This window comes from Gracilinanus agilis, chromosome 6, assembly GCF_016433145.1.
Source record: "Gracilinanus agilis isolate LMUSP501 chromosome 6, AgileGrace, whole genome shotgun sequence".
NCBI lineage: Eukaryota > Metazoa > Chordata > Mammalia > Didelphimorphia > Didelphidae > Gracilinanus > Gracilinanus agilis.
In genome coordinates, this window is record NC_058135.1 from 294,648,974 (window position 1) to 294,664,385 (window position 15,412).

The window sequence follows — 15,412 nt, forward strand, 5'->3', positions numbered from 1 at the left end:
GGGGGGGGGGGAGGGGATCAGGGGAGGCTTCGTGTAGGAGGCAGCCTCTGATGGAGGCTCTGCGTGGGAAAGCGGAGGAGCCGGTGATTTCCAGCCACGGAGGAGGGCTGGTGTGAATGCACGGAGGAGGGAGAGAGAATTCGGAGTTCCGGGAACAGCCAGCTCATGGTCCAGTTTGGCTGCGAGACAGCATGTGTGTGAAGGGAAGTCGTAGGAAATGGGCTGCAGAGGTAAGCTGCAGCCAGATTGTGGGGGCCCTAAATGTCAGCCGGAGACATTTGCTTTTCCTCTGAGCAGAATTGGCTCGGGGTGCCCAGGGCCGCACGGCGTGCCTCGTGTCTCATGCTCGGGGGCTCCACGAGAGCTTAGTGATCTGGATGCCAAGAGGGAGCCATCGAAGAATGTGGAGGAAGAGAGCACCCTCGCCCTTTGGAAGACTATTTCGGTAGCTGGCTGGGAGGCAGCCTCGACAGGGAGAACGAGGAGGAGGCTATTACGGCCGTTCTGGCGAGAGGACGAGGTCTGAGATGGCGTCGGGTGGGGCGAGGGAGAGGGAGAGGGCAGGAAGCGTGGCGGACGACCCCGCAGGTGTAAATCGAGTACCTGGAAGGAGAGTGATCTTCCCAACAGGACTCGGGCCGTTTGGGGGACGGTGGGCTTAGGGGAAAAGAGGACGAATTCTACTTCAACCCGCTGAGCTCAGCTGCTGAGGAAGAGCCTGGGAGCCAAGGCAGGCCCAGAGAGAGGGAGAGAGATCAGAGTTGGGAAAACAGACTTGAGAGCTCCCTGCAGAAAGAGGACGACTGAGCCCAAGGGGGCGGCTGCCGAGCAATAGTCTAGGTCTGGGGGGGGGGGGCTCTCCTGCCCCAAAGCCTAGGAGTGGGGCGTCTGGGACGGTGAACAGAGGAATACGGCTGTCCCTGGTCATGCCCAGGGTAGTAAACATGGAGGCATTGAAGGGATTCTTGTTCTTGGGTTAAGAGAAAGAAGAAGATGGTGGCGGCGGATAGATAAGGCAGCAACAGGAGGCATGACGAGAGGAGACGTCTAGGGCAGCCCTGGTGGCTGGAGGGAAGGGAGGTGAAGAACGACCATCTACGGCTTCGTGAAGCAGGTGAGGCAGAGTTTCTATACCCTCACTGATAAGAATGACTGAGACTGAGGGCAGCTCGGTGACTCGGGGGAAACCGAGTCAGGCCTACAGCCAGGAGGTCCTGGGTTCGAATAAGATCTCAGGCACTTCCCAGCTGTGTGACTTCATCCCCATTGCTTAGTCCTTCCCACTGTTCTGCCTTAGAACCAATACAAGGTATTAATTCTAAGATGGAAGGAAGCCCTTTTGTTTGGTTGGTTTTATAAAGAATAACTAAGACCCAGAGCAAAGGCTCGAAGATGAACAGATTGGCCGCTCCTCTCCCGTCCCCCTTCCAAGCAGGTGACCAGGGCAGTGGACTCTGGGGATGCAGGGCCCGAGGGGGAAGAGAAGGGGAGGGGGAGGGCAGATCACAAAACAGCCAGCCTGAGGCCAGGCTAAGGTCCCTAAAGGAGAGGTTCCATCACTCAACCCACAAAGCAAGTCACACTCAGGACCTGGTGGGTGACGTCTGTGCTTACGGGTGGGAGACGGCTGACAGGCCAGCAGGGATGACTGAGGAAAGGCAAAGGGCCTGTGAAGCAGCTGTGGAGAGATCAAGGAGGACGAGGCCTGAGGAAAAGGCCTCGGAGCCAGCAGCGAAGAGAACATTGGCGACCACAGCTAGCAGGTGATGGTTCGAGGAGGGGGCGTGTGCAGACGCCCCCTCCAGGAGTGTGTGAAAGGAAAGGTAGAAGAGTGTGACGCGAGCTCCCAAGCAGGCTCCGGTTCCACGTGTCCCAGGAAGGCCTCCCATGTCCTGGAACTTTCATTCTGTTTCAGGGCGTTGGCCAGGCTTCCATTTTGCTCACCTCCCCACGCTAGTCACTGAATGTGCACGAGGCAAATGGTGGGGCACCCGGGGCAGGCTGGAGCCTGGGAAAGGCTCTGACTCCTTTCCTGGTTCTCTGATCAGGTCTCTGCCCCATCTAGGCCCGAGTTTCCTCCCCTGAGCAAACAAGGAGTCAGGACTAGGAGGTCCTTCCCATCCCCCTTCTCGCTTCCCACTTAAAGCCTCCCAATTTGAATACGGGATATGTTTGGGCTCCCCTTTCAGTCCACCCTGTTAGAACAAGAGGCCTGTTTCAGAAGCCATAACTGAACCCAAACCCTGCCTGGGAGGGCAGTAATAACACAGAGCAAACGGGTGCCGCCTGCAATGATCCTGCCACGATGGCTGGGGAGGGGCCAAAGCCTGAACTCCAGGGTTAGGAGTAGGGTTTGTGGATGAGAAGGGAATCAGCATTTATGGAGTGCCTACTGTGTACCAGAGGTGCCACTATTTGCATTTTACAGTGAAGGAAAGTGAGGCAAACAGAGCTTAAGTGACTTGCCCGGCATCTTAAGGGTTTGAGACCAGACTTGAACTCAAGCTTTTCTGACTCCTGGGCCAGAGCAATAAGGCCTTTCTAGAGGTTAGACTGGAACGCGAATGACATGGTCCAGTGAGGCTTTCTGCTTTACTCGTCATTTCATTGGGATCTCACATCGGCTCCATTTTGCAGACAAGGAAAGGACACCAAGAAAGCGGAAGTGACTTGGCCAGGGTCAGCCGTGCCAAGTCGTCTAAGACACGATTCGATCCCCACCTTCCTGGGCCGGCATTCTGCTATTCCCCGTGTCCCCAGTGAGGAGATGGTCGCCCAGCAGATCTGGGGGATTTCTGTGGCCGCAGCGCAAGAGAGAAACGAGTAGCTTCCAAGTATGTAATCAACCGATAAAGCACTTCCAACACGTGTGCTGCACACGCATACACGCACTTGTCTGTGTGAGGCACACGGAAGGAGACGCCTGTATTTACAAGGAAGCATCAGCCCTACCTGTGCGAAGCGCACAGACTTTTGGGAAATGGAACCCAAGGACGAACCACGACGCCCTTCTCAGAGGATGCCTGGAAAGCCGCCCAAGAACTCCGGACACGGGCTCCTGGGAGTCTCAGGCTCAGGGGCGGCGCCCTGCTCCAGGCAGCCCCAGGTTCTGGGTGGGAATGCCGCCGGCACACACAGACACGAAAGCCGCTCGATGCCCAGGACAAACGGAGATGCCTCTTTTCACTTACTGGGAGGAAAGAAGAGCCGAGCCATTTGGGAAACTCAGAGGCCACCCCCCGACTCTGGAAACTCTCTTGTGCTCCATTTCTTACTGGGAAACCCTCAGTGAGTCTGCATGGATGAACACGCTCTCCCCGATCCGTCCCCAGAGCTCTCCTTTACGTCCCACTCAGCTGGCTTCAATCCAAACCCAATGAAGCTTCATCTTGCCCTAACCTGCACCCAGGAGGGCACAGAGGAGGCCCCTCAGGGCGCCCCGGAGGCCTCTAAAGACGATTAGCTGGGATCGAGCGCCCAGCGGATATACCGGATATACCGTACTCTGGCTGGCCTTTGGGCGGCTCCCTGATGGAACGCTCTGTCTCCCCACTGATCCGCTGGTTCCTGCTGGCCTTCCTTTGGGGGTTCCTCCCGGGTGCCTCGTATCCAAAGGACAGCCGGCGATCTCAGGGACACACTAATACGCTTTGCCCAACTTAGAGAGAGGGAAGCGCGTCGGCGCGGGCACGCAGTCTCCTTACCTGGCTTGCTTTCATTTGGCTTGCACTGAACTTCTTCCACACACTCGGCAGGAAACCACCCGATGTGCCCCCGAGTGCTGCCTTCCCAGAAGCCGCCTTCGCCAATGCTCAACACTGAGAGGGGGAAGAAACGGCAACGTGTTAGATTGGTTTTCTGGTCCACACACAACCGACTGGCTTAAAATAAGAACCGCAAATGAACTCTTCCACAGGGACAGCCTAGGGGGAAAGGGAGACCAGATAAGAAGCTGAGTCTTAGAGACATGCCCAAAGTCACCCAGGTAGATCGTATCAAAGGTAGAATTTGAACCCAGGCCCTTTGACTTTTTTAATACACCATCTTAAAGAACTGTCTGGGGCAATGAAAGGTTAAAAAGCCCCTAGCCATGCCTCTAGTCAGAGGCAGGATTTGAACCCAGGTCTATCTGACCCCAAGCACCGTGAATGTCTGTTGTAAGAATCAAATGAAAGCCATTAGCTCTGGTGCTTGGTAGGAAGACAGAGGAAATATATTCCACAGGCTACGAAAGAACAAGAAAAAAAAGCCTGCCAACAAAGCTGAAAAAGCCTGAACCAGCCCCCCTGAATGTCCTTAGAACACATCCAGTGGGGCATCGGCTCCCTCCCATTCACTTCCGGGAGGCTAGCCATCAAGAAGACGGGCAGCCCTAAGTGAGGCCCCGTCTTGGCTTTCCTCTCCATCTGACGAGGAACGGAAGAGCCCAAATCGGGCCAACGCCACACGGGCCGGTGCTGAAGGTCAGTGCAAGGATGAGTTGGCCGCTTCAGAAAATGCTGCCTTTACGAGAGCTTCATTTAATGATCTGAAAAAAATGTTCTTTGTCGAAGGTGGCAGCACAGCCCAGCTGCCCGGTGAAATAATCCCTACGAGGAGCTTTTTACTCCAGGAAATCAATTCCGACTCGATGGCGTCTGGCCACCCTTTGCTGACTCAGATGCCCATCTCGTTCCCACTGAAGATGGGCCTGCCAAGCCCTGACCGAAGAGCCTCAGAACGTGCGCTCAGTCGGCTCTCTCCCTGCAGCCGAATAGCAATCTGGGCTCTGCGTGGCCAAGCTAGAAGTAAGAAGTGGACATTGTGAAGGGGATGATTTAGAAATCTGGGTCCAGAAAATGACCTAACTCTTAGGGCTACGTAAAATAGAGCAGGCTGCTGGTGGGGAGAGGGAGGGAAGAACCTTCCCTTCCTCAGAGGTCTTCAGGAAAAGGCTGCTGGGCCAACCACTGAGTGAGAATATTATGAGCTGAGGCTGGGTGACTGTGAGGGTCATTTCCAATTCCGAGGTGAATCACTATCATCACCACCACCACAATGACACACAATAGCAACAATAATAATGATACCAGAGGACGTTTAAATAGCCATTTAAAGTTCATAAAGTACTTTGTGTATATTCTCTCAGCAACACTGGGAGGGCGGTACTATGATTATACTCTTTTTAGAGATGAGGAAGGTAAGTGATTTGCACAGGGTCACACAACTAATAAAGGGTGATGGCAGGATTTGAACTTGGGTCTTGCTGACTTCAGGTCCAGACCTTGGTCTACTGACCCATCCTGCTTCTTGAGCAATTTTGGGATCTAGCTGAGATCGCCTCATCCTATGAATAGACCCTGGAACAACAGAGAGTTCTTCAGACCTGGTTGAAACAAGGATGTAGTAAGAATGCCTACCCTTTGACTCAGCCATATCACTATTGGGTTTACACCCCAAAGAGATAATAAGGAAAAAAAAACTTGTACAAAAATATTCATAGCTGCGCTCTTTGTGGTGGCAAAAAAAATTAGAAAATGAGGATATGCCCTTCAATTGAGGAATGGCTGAACACATTGTGGTATCTGATGGGGTTGGAATATTATTGTGCTGAAAGGAATAATGAACTGGAGGAATTCCATGTGAACTGGAAAGACCTCCAGGAACTGATGCAGAGTGAAAGAAGCAGAACCAGGAGAACATTGTACACAGAGATGGATACATTGTAGCACAACTGAATGTAACTGACTTTGTTACTAATAGCAATGCAATGACCCAGGATAACCCTGAGGGACTTAGGAGAAAGAATGTATCCACATCCAGAGAAAGAACTGTGGGAGCAGAAACGCAGAAGAAAAACATAGGATCAACCATGTAGTTCAATGGGGATGTGATTAGGGTTTTGATGTTCAAAATCACTCTTCTGCAAATATGAATAACATGGAAATGGGTTTTGAACAAAGATAGTGGACAACCCAGTGGAACTGCTTGTCAGCTTTCGGGGGGTTGGGGGGAGGAAAGAATGTATATGTATGAGGGGAATCATGAATCATGTAACCATGGAAAAATATTCCAAATAAAAAAATAAAAACAAACAAACCAAAAAAGGACATAATAGTCTAAGAAAGGACCCCAAGTAGCAAGACCTTGGTTTCCCAATGCTTATTCTTCCTATGGCTAGTTTCTCTTTGTGATATGATTCTGTAAGAGATATTTGCTTCTCAGTCACTTTCTCTGAAAGAATGAAAAACTCACTTGTTCATGACTGTTCTGGACAGGGAGATCAGAAAATCTACGAAAACCACATCATAGAGACTCATTTAGCATCAGAAAGGATTTGAGGTCCTTCATCTGGCCCTGAATTTTACACACTGACTCCAGGAAGAAGAGCCTGCTGGGTAATGGCAAGGGTCAAGGGAAAGCAGGATGGAGAAGAACATGCTGAATATATCTGGCAGTATGGGGAATGCACCAGCCCCCTTTTTCAGCTTTGAGAGGAAAATGTTTGCCTTCTCTGTTCCTAGTGCTTTCCATACCTGCTGTGAGCCCCCACCCTCCATCTTCTAGCGCCTCTTATGCTTTGTCTTCTCCAATCAGAATATATGGTCCTGGACTGAAGGGCAGAAGCTGTCTAGTTTGCTTGTATTGGATCTCAAGGGCGACACCCAATGTCGCACACAAACAGTAATCAGGTCATCTCCTCTCGATGCCCCCTCCCCAGGGCGGGAAGAATCACTTTGGCAGCTGAGGGGACGGATGCACAGGTTTGGGGAGAGACTTGACACAGAGAGATCAATCTAAGGACTACTGGCAGGGGTCTGGGCGAAAAGCGACCAGGGGCTGCAGCAGGTGCCAGCAGCAGTGAGAGTATCTGGAGAGGAGGCATTTGGAAGGAAGAAGTGGCTGGATTTGGCTAGACTGGATATGTGAAGAGAGTGTGGGAGGAAGCAGAGATGACACTTCCAGGCGGTGAGAATGAGTAACTGGGAGGACTGTGGGGTCCTCCACGGACATGGGGAAGTTGGGAAGAGGATAGGTTTGATTTGAATAATGAGGCTGGAAGCCACCTACAAGTCCTTTCTATCTGTCTGCTCTTGCCTGAGGCCTTATGGGAGATACACAGTTGAAGTCCTTAGAAGACTGGAATTCTGTGTCTACCTGCTCTACAACCTTGCTTGAAAAATGTCCCTGTTAAAAAAGAAAACAAGTAACAGGCCCTTGTTTCAGGGAGAAGCTGGTGTGTGTAGATAGGTGCATGTGAATGTGCACATATGTGCATACAGGTATATTTTGGGAGGGGGAACATTAAGGATCTGTGTGATCTCTCCCCCAGCTATTCCACTCTGGGCCCAGCATGGGGGATCAGTGAGATCCATTTTCCCATCCCTGGATTTCCTCAACTTTGTTTTAACTCTAGGGAGACAAATACATGAATAAAGCCATTTGGGGCAGAAAAAGAAAATAGCACTAAGAGCAGTGCTTGGGGAGATCTGGGGGATTAATAGCCCTTTTGCTCAAGATTCTGTATTTCCCTGTTGGCAAGTCTGTGACTCTTCCTTTCTCTTCTAACACCTGCTCTATTCAAGACTAATAACTAAATCTAAATTGCTCTTGATAAGAGAAATGCAAATTAAAACAACCCTGAGGCATTGCCTCACCGCTATCAGATTGGCTGATATGACAGAAAAGGAAAGTGATAAATGTTGGAGGGGATGTGGCAAAACTGGAACACTAATGCATTGTTGGTGGAGTTGTGAACTGATCCAACCATTCTGGAGGGCAATTTGGAATGATGCCCAAATTGCTATAAAACTGTTTATACCCTTTTATCCAGTCATACCACTAATAAATCTGCATCCAAAAAGGCTTTTTAAAAAGAGCTCTTTTTAAAAAGCTGCTCTTTTCATGGGAGTAAAGAATTGGAAATTCATATTTAGTGAATGCAGATGACTGAGCAATGCTATACTGAGAGTTATGGATGACAAGCACAGGCTTCAATTGTCCCAACCCTGAACAATGAACAGCCCAGCAGACAGGCAAACAGCACGGTCAGAGAGGGCTACTGGCTAATATGGATGCCACGAGAATGACCTATTCGTTCGCAAAAAGGGACGAGCTGGAACTCCAGGGGAGACCAGAAATCACTGGGGGGAGAAAAGTGTCCTGCAGAATTGCCATTAGGGTGACAACTTCCCTTTCCTGTGTGTCCTGTTCCTTGGGGCCTCGGAGTGCCTGGGCAGGGTCACCTTTGCTTTTTCAGACAGCTCATCACCTGCTGCTGGTCAGCAAGGACAGACTCAGGAGTTGCCCAAGAGGTTCCCGGCTGCACACCTAATAGGGCTCCTCAATTCACCGATGCTTGTCAGTGTACCCTGATGGGTTTCTAGGCCCATAAAGTATTTTGGTATTGTTCTTCCTTCTTTTCCTTTTCTTAAACCATTACTGTCTGTCTTAGCCTTAACACTAAGTATTCATTCCAAGGCAGAAGAGTGGTAAGAACCGGGCAATGGGGGAGTTAAGTGACTCGGCCAGGGTCACACAGCTAGAAAGGGTCTGAAGCCAGACTTCAGCCCCAGATTGCCTGTCTCCAGGCCTGTGTCTTTATCCACTGAGCCACCCAGCTGCCCTAATGAAGTGTTTTAAAAGATTGTGTTTGATCGTTTCTAATGTATGCTAGTTATTTATTTTGTTTATGCAAAAACATGTTTATTATGGAGTCATTTGCAGGACATCCCCCTCCCTCAGGAGATGAGGAGCTCCTCGAAAGCGAGGGCTCAATATTGCCTTTCTTTACATTTCTAGCATCTAGCATAGAAGCTGGCACTTAAGAGGTGCTTCAGAAACGTCTGCTGGCCTGACTTGAATGAAAAGTTAAAAAAAAAACCAAACTTTTTAAAGTATTTATGCTACGCCAGACCCAAAGGGCTAAGCTGGGGGCACAGACGCGGAGAGGGGCCGTTCCTGTCCATGCAGAGCTTACAGGCAAAGCTAACAAGGCAGGGACTAGTCCTAGAACAGTGATGGTGAGCCTATGGCCTGGGTGCCAAAGCCGGCACACGCGCTGTTGTCCTCCGCCACAGTTCGCCACCAGAGAGGCAGAGGGGTTTGGGCGGAGCTGCTCCTTCCGTAGAGCCTAGTGAGGTCTCGATGGATGAATCGAGGGACCGCATTGTCCTGCTGTTCCGCTACGGCGACCTTCGACACCGCGGTTTGACGTGACATCCTCATTCATTCCTGACTCAAAGCCTTCCCAAGAGCCCTTTCTCTCTCGTTTAATCCCTCTAATTTAGGCAGATTTCCTCTCTCTGGGCTGCCTGCTGCCTCCTAATCCCCCTTGCGAAAGCCAGCTGCTTAATCTGTGTTTACCGACTGAAAACGAGGCCGAGCACGGCCGGACGCTGCAAAGGGCAGCACAGAGACGTGGAGGGAGCAGGAAACGAGGCAGAGGCCGGCTTGTACACAAGCAGCCACGGCACGCTGCCGCGGGAATCTGCAGGGGGCGAGCGAGGCCTGCGGGCCAGAGTGGCGACCATGAGTCAAAGACCGTCACTTGTAGCCGCTGTTTCACCTGTTCTGTCTTGATTACAAAGAAGCGCGATTTGGCAGGCTGGTGGCGGAGAGCCACATAGATCCAGAAATGACTGTTAGGTACAAATAAAAGGCCTCCATCAAACTGTTCTTTTTCTTGTTTTAAAAACCCTTCCCTTCTGTCTTAGCATCAATACTGAGTATTGGCTCCTAGGTGGAAGAGTGGTAAGCGTGGGCCATGGGGGTCAAGTGACTTGCCCAGGGTCACACAGCTGGAAAGTGTCTGAGGCCATATTTGAACCCAGGACCGACCTTCTCTAGGCCTGGCACTCTAACCACTGTGCTACCGAGCTGCCCCTAAAGTTTTTTCTTAAAGCATTCTTCAATATATTCCTCCTCTCTTCCCCCTCAGGAAGCACTCTTTTAGAACTCCCTAAATTATAGCGTGCAAGCAGACCTAACCAATCCAACCTGGCATTATATGTTGTGCTTCGTACCCACATCCCCGCACCTGTTCAAGGGAGGGAGGGAGGGAGGGGCAAATACCACTCGTGTGTGTGTGTTTATTTTACTTTTAATTTATTTTTAAAACCCTCACCTCACGTCTTGGAGTCAATACTGAGTATTGGCTCCAGGGCAGAAGAGTGGTAAGGGTAGGCAATGGAGGTTAAATGACTTGCCCAGGGTCACCCGGCTGGGATGTGTCTGAGGTCAAATTTGAACCCAGGACCCTCCCATCTCTAAGCCTGGCTCTCCATCCACTGAGCTACCCAGCTGTGTGTGTGTTTTTTAAGGAAGTGAACTCTTAAAAATGAAATGTCCGAGAAAACAAATAAAAGCAGCCCATGAACTGCGTCTCAGAATCCAGCTCTTGCTCCATGAGGGAATCTCCTCCTCGGGTTCTGTCAGGGGCCTGCCCGATTGGTCCTCTTCTGGGGGGAGCCCTCTGAGGAAGCTGCCCCATTCCTGAACCCCGGGTACCCCGACTTTGCCACGGCCATCGAACGTGCACCAGCACCTGCCCTTGGAAGTTTCCCAGAGCAGCCGCCAGGTGGGAGCATCTGGGGCCAAAGCGAGCTCTGGAGCTGCCAGAGTGTCTCCGCTTCACGTTTCTCGCTCTCCGGGGCACCAGGAGCCTCGCCGGGCAGCGAGCGACGGTGCAAAGGCATTCGCGAGGCGAGAGAGCGACGGTTCTGCTTGAAGGACAAGAAGAAGGCCGGCACCCAGGCGGCAGCCGCTCGCGTCGCTCCTTCATTTAGGCCACCTTTTCCGATTGGTCCTTTGAAGGGGTTTTAAGCTTCGCTCTCCGCCCTCTGCTTAGAGCACTTGCAGTCGTGGCCCTCCGGGCTTCCCACGGACACCTGCAGCCTCTGAAGATGGATTCGGCCTTCGGCCCCCCGTGAGCTGCTTTGTGGAGGTCGGCAGGTTTGGGAAAGCCAAGTCAGCCCGAAGCCAACGTCCTGGCCGGGGCAGAGAGAAAGTCTGTTCCGGTCACCATCGGCCAAGTCAGCGATCTGCTTTGCATTTGTCTGCGGGGAGTTTGGGACGTGTGAAGGGCGCGAGCCGAAGGCCCCGGCACACTCGTGCTGGAGGTCACTTCTGCGGGCTGCGGGACGGGGAATCTCCCTTCCCCTGTCTTGGACGCTCACGGGCTTGCGGGACCCTCGACCGTGAGTGGGCAGGGACTTTAAACTCCAGTTAGTAGGACTGCCCTTCATTGTGCAGGTGGGGAAACCGAGGCTCAGGAAGGAGCAAGGATTTGCTCGGGGTCTAAGGGGCCGACAGGAAGGCGGTGTTCCTGCTTAGCTTCTGTCTCTCGTCTTCCCGGAGATGATCATGTCCGGCCTGAATTCCCGGCTCCCGGGCAAGCACGCCTGGCTGTGCTCTCGCCCCCCAGCCCACCCCCGATGCTTTTCTGGGGCCGAGCTCGGCCACTGCCACTGGGTCGTGTTCGGTCTCTGCGCTCTGGTCGCTCTCCTTTGAGTTTCGAGGGCTGCGATCCGCGTCTACTTGGTTCTGTTTCCTCCATTTACGTAAGTCTTCCTGTGCTGAAGATGACCCTCCGCGGGGCTCTGCTCGGTTCTCTTCCTAACTGGATGGCCTACTTAGTCCCCGACCCAATTATTCTTTTCTTTCTAATTCTGACCTAATTAGTCTCCTGCTAGGGGCTGCTCAGCCCCCGTCCAGGCTGCCTCATTTTTCAGACAGTGAGGTGGCTCCGGGGATAGAGTGCTGGCTGTGCAATCAAGGAGACCCGAGTTCAAATTTAGCCTCGGATACTTCCTAGCTGGAAGCAAAAACACAACCTCTGTCCCCCTGAGCTTCTTCATTTCCCCAACGGGGCTAATAAGAGCACGTGGCTCACCGAGTCATCGTGCTGATATTTCCAAAGCCCAAAGCACGAGTTCAAGTCTGGCTGACAGTCGCACTTTAGCAGACCTCGCCATCCTGGTGAGCGCTGACTGATCCGGAACGTAAAGGAGGCGAAGCACCTTCCCACACGATCTCCTTCGATCCTCACGACCACCCTGGGAGCCACGTGCTGGGAGGATCCCCGTCTCGCAGAGGAGGAAACAGAGGAGGGCAGAGATTGGGTCATTTGCCGAGGTTTACGGAGTGAGGCCAAATTTGAACCCAGGTCTTCGCGATCCCAGGTCTGGAGCTCTATCGACTGTGCTACTTAGCCGGGATGAGGGAGGTGATGACGACGGAGAGGGCACGAATGAGACTGGAGTCACCGTCTTCCCTGGGTGAGGAGAAGACCCGCAAGCCTGACCCTCTGCCCCGACGCTGCCCCCCAGAGTCCTCTGGGCACCGCCACGATGCCCTGCACACAGAATCCTTCTCCTCACGGCCGCCACCGTGGGCTGACCTCCTGAGGAGGCCCGAGGAGCCTGGCCTTGCCATGGGACAGCACATACACACTCCTGGCTTAGCAGCTGCACGCGGCATGTGTTTTCCCTCCCGATTAGAATGGAAGTTTCTTGGGAAAAAGGGAAACAATCTCACTTTCTTCTCTTTGTAGCTCCAGTTCCTTCCGCAGGGCTAGACACATGGTAAGTGCTTCATAAGTGGCTTTTCATTCAGGCATTTAAATAAAAGCAGCCCCCGAACCAGCCCTTGATCTTCCTCCGCCCGTAGGGCTCAATGGCCGGCCTCCTGGCTCAGTCAAGTTCCGAGTCTGGGCCCGTCTCTCGCCCACTATGTCCACTTCCAGCCATTTTTCTCCCATCTGGATCTCGGTGTGCATCCTTGTCCGCACTCCCCCGATGGCACCCAGAGGAGGCACCCCGCCCCAGGGGCTCTGAGCTCGGCCGGGAGATGATCTGACTCAGCTTCACCGAAAATCTGCACCGGCTCCCAGAAGCCTCCAGGAACAAAGCCAAAAGCGCGGGGCCTCTTCTGTAGGGTCCTCCCGGGTTGCTGTTCAGACGCATCTCCCACAAGGCCCTCCGCACAGCTTTCTACCCAGTCTGGTCCATTCACTGCGCCCTGCGCAAACGTCAGGCTTTCCTGTCCGGTGAGTGCCTTGGAGGCAATCCCTTCCCTCGCTCCGATGGCCGGCTCCATGCCCTGGGCTTCTCCGGGTCAGAGTGAGCGGGGCGTCCTCCGAGCTCACAGCCCACGTCTCCCCTGACTCCTGGATGATTCCTCGTGGACTGTCATGGGCCGGAACGCTTCTTCCCTACATCATCCCCAGGGAAGACGTGCACGTAGACAAGCGCCCCTTCTGCTCTGCTAGCCTGTAAGATCCTGGAGGGCAAAGGCCGAGGCGGGGACTTCCTGGAACTCATTCCCCATCCCCATCCCAGGGGCCAACGGAGGAGCTCTCCGGCCACGAGGGCTCCCAGGGGTCTTGGGGCTGCCTCCCACTGTCCCGTGCACTTAGAGACGACGACATCGTGGCTAGGTTGGCCGAGGGCTTCGTGCCGCTCGGCCTTCGGTCCTCTGCTCCCCGTGGTCCCTGCATAAAAGATTATGAACTGATTGGCCAGCAGCGCATGCTTACACGTTGCTTCTCCACAAATTTACAATCACTTCGTGAACCAGAGGGCACAAGCGCCATTTGACAGATGAGGAAACCGAGGTCTGGAGTGGTTTGCTCATGGCCACATCGATAGTAAGGAGCAGAGCTGGTCTGGAGCACAGGAAGCTTAATGGTCATTTCTCTAAAGTCAAGAGATTGCAGGAGGAGAATGGCTGGGGAAGCCCAGGAGTCCAGTGTGGCCAGAATAGTCCAAAAATGAGTGAATAAAGTAGGAACGGGAGGGTGGAGCCAGATTGTGGAAGGCTTTCATTTCTGGTCTAAGTAGCTTATAGTTATCTTAGCGGAAACAGGGAGGCAGGAAGAAGTGTTCTGAGTGTGGGTGGGAGAAATGATATGGTCATCCTTCTCTATAAGCTGATTTGGCTAACTCTGTGAGGGATGAAGGGGAAAGAGAAGAGACTGGAGGGAGAGAGAACACCCAAAGGGGCAACGGCTTTAGTCTAGGCCAGCGGTTCCCAAATTTTTTTGGCCTTCCACCCCCTTTCCAGAAAAAATATTACTTAGTGCCCTGGAAATAATTGTTTTTACATTTTAATAGCAATTAATAGGAAAGATAAATGCCCCTGTGGCCATCACCCCCCCCCCCCCCCGGATCACTGCAGCACCCACCAGGGGGTGGTGGCACCCACTTTGGGAATCACTGGTCTAGGCAATAAGTAATGAGGCTGATGGAGAGGGAGCCCCATTAGTAGAGAGGAGGGAGCGCCTGTGAGCAGCGCCCAGGAGGCAGAATCTGCTGGCTCGCCAATGCATCAGAGGTGACGTGGAAGGACTTAATGAGTCCAAGGCGAGTCAGGGCTGTAGATGGGATGGATGACATGACTGGAGTCAGAAAGAACTGAAAGTGAATCTTTGTTTCAGGCACTAGTTATGTGACTTTAAGCAAGTCACAACCTTTCTGGAGTTTAGTTTTATCTAGAAAACGTAGAGATTAGAATAGATGAACACCAAGATTCCTTCCGGCACACATTGTCTGTCTGTCTGCCCATCTGTCTGCCTCTCTCCTGGAAGAAGGGCGATGATCCCCTCCAAAGAAATGAGGAGCTCAGGAAGAAGACCTCGTGGGGCGAGAGGAGCTTAGTTTTGGGTCCGTTGAGGGGGAGATGCTGGTAGGACAGCCATTTGGAAGTGGAGAGTCCAGAGAGATACGGATGTCGATGAGATGAGAGAGGGGGAGGGGAGAGGGGAGACACAGAGGGCTTTGCTGGGCACTGAGCCCACAGATGGGAAGGAGGAAGAAGGACCCTCCCGGGACGAGTCTGGGGCCACTCCTGGGGAATCGGCCGTCGGGCTCGTATGCAGTCGGCTCGCTCAGAGGAAGGCGCGGAGCACGCGGGGTCTCTCCTGGCATCAGGAGTCACGAGAAGGCGCTGGAGATGGTCTGGCCTGCTGAGGGCAGCCCGGAGGAAGACGTCCCGGCTTGTCCTCAATGGACCAAAGTTCCTCAGGACGGCCCCCAGCCTGGGCACGAGCACACACATGAGCACACACACATGCACACACGCGCACACACGCGCACACACATGCAGACTCTGACTTCCCAGCCATTGACATGCCAATCGAGGCGCTCCCGAGCCCAGGCTTCTTCTCCAGGCTGGAGGCTCCCTTGGCGGCCCCCCTTTCCTGAAGCCACGACGTCGCCCCCTCGGATGAGGAAGATGGCGCGTTTGCTGCAGAACCTACAAAGGTTACGGCCGCCCAGAGCCGGGGCTTATTCTTGGGCTGAATGGATGGGGCAGATCAAGTGGGCAGATGTGCCCTTGTTGGTGCCCTGAAGGGACCACCTGGCTCTGGGGGGAGGGGGAACAGGCTGGGGAGCAAGAGGGGGAGGGGGAGCAGGAGGGGGGGAGGGGGCAG

At 53.2% G+C, this 15,412-nt stretch overlaps 1 protein-coding gene across 1 annotated transcript in view; it reads right to left on the bottom strand.

Moving 5' to 3' along the window:
• SHANK2 (SH3 and multiple ankyrin repeat domains 2) overlaps positions 1-15,412 on the bottom strand; it is a 516,281-nt gene that overhangs the window by 336,515 nt on the left and 164,354 nt on the right. Inside the window, exon 7 of the mRNA XM_044682064.1 lies at positions 3,705-3,818. Within this exon, the coding sequence (XP_044537999.1) occupies positions 3,705-3,818 (114 nt within the window). The remainder of the gene's footprint in view (positions 1-3,704; positions 3,819-15,412) is intronic.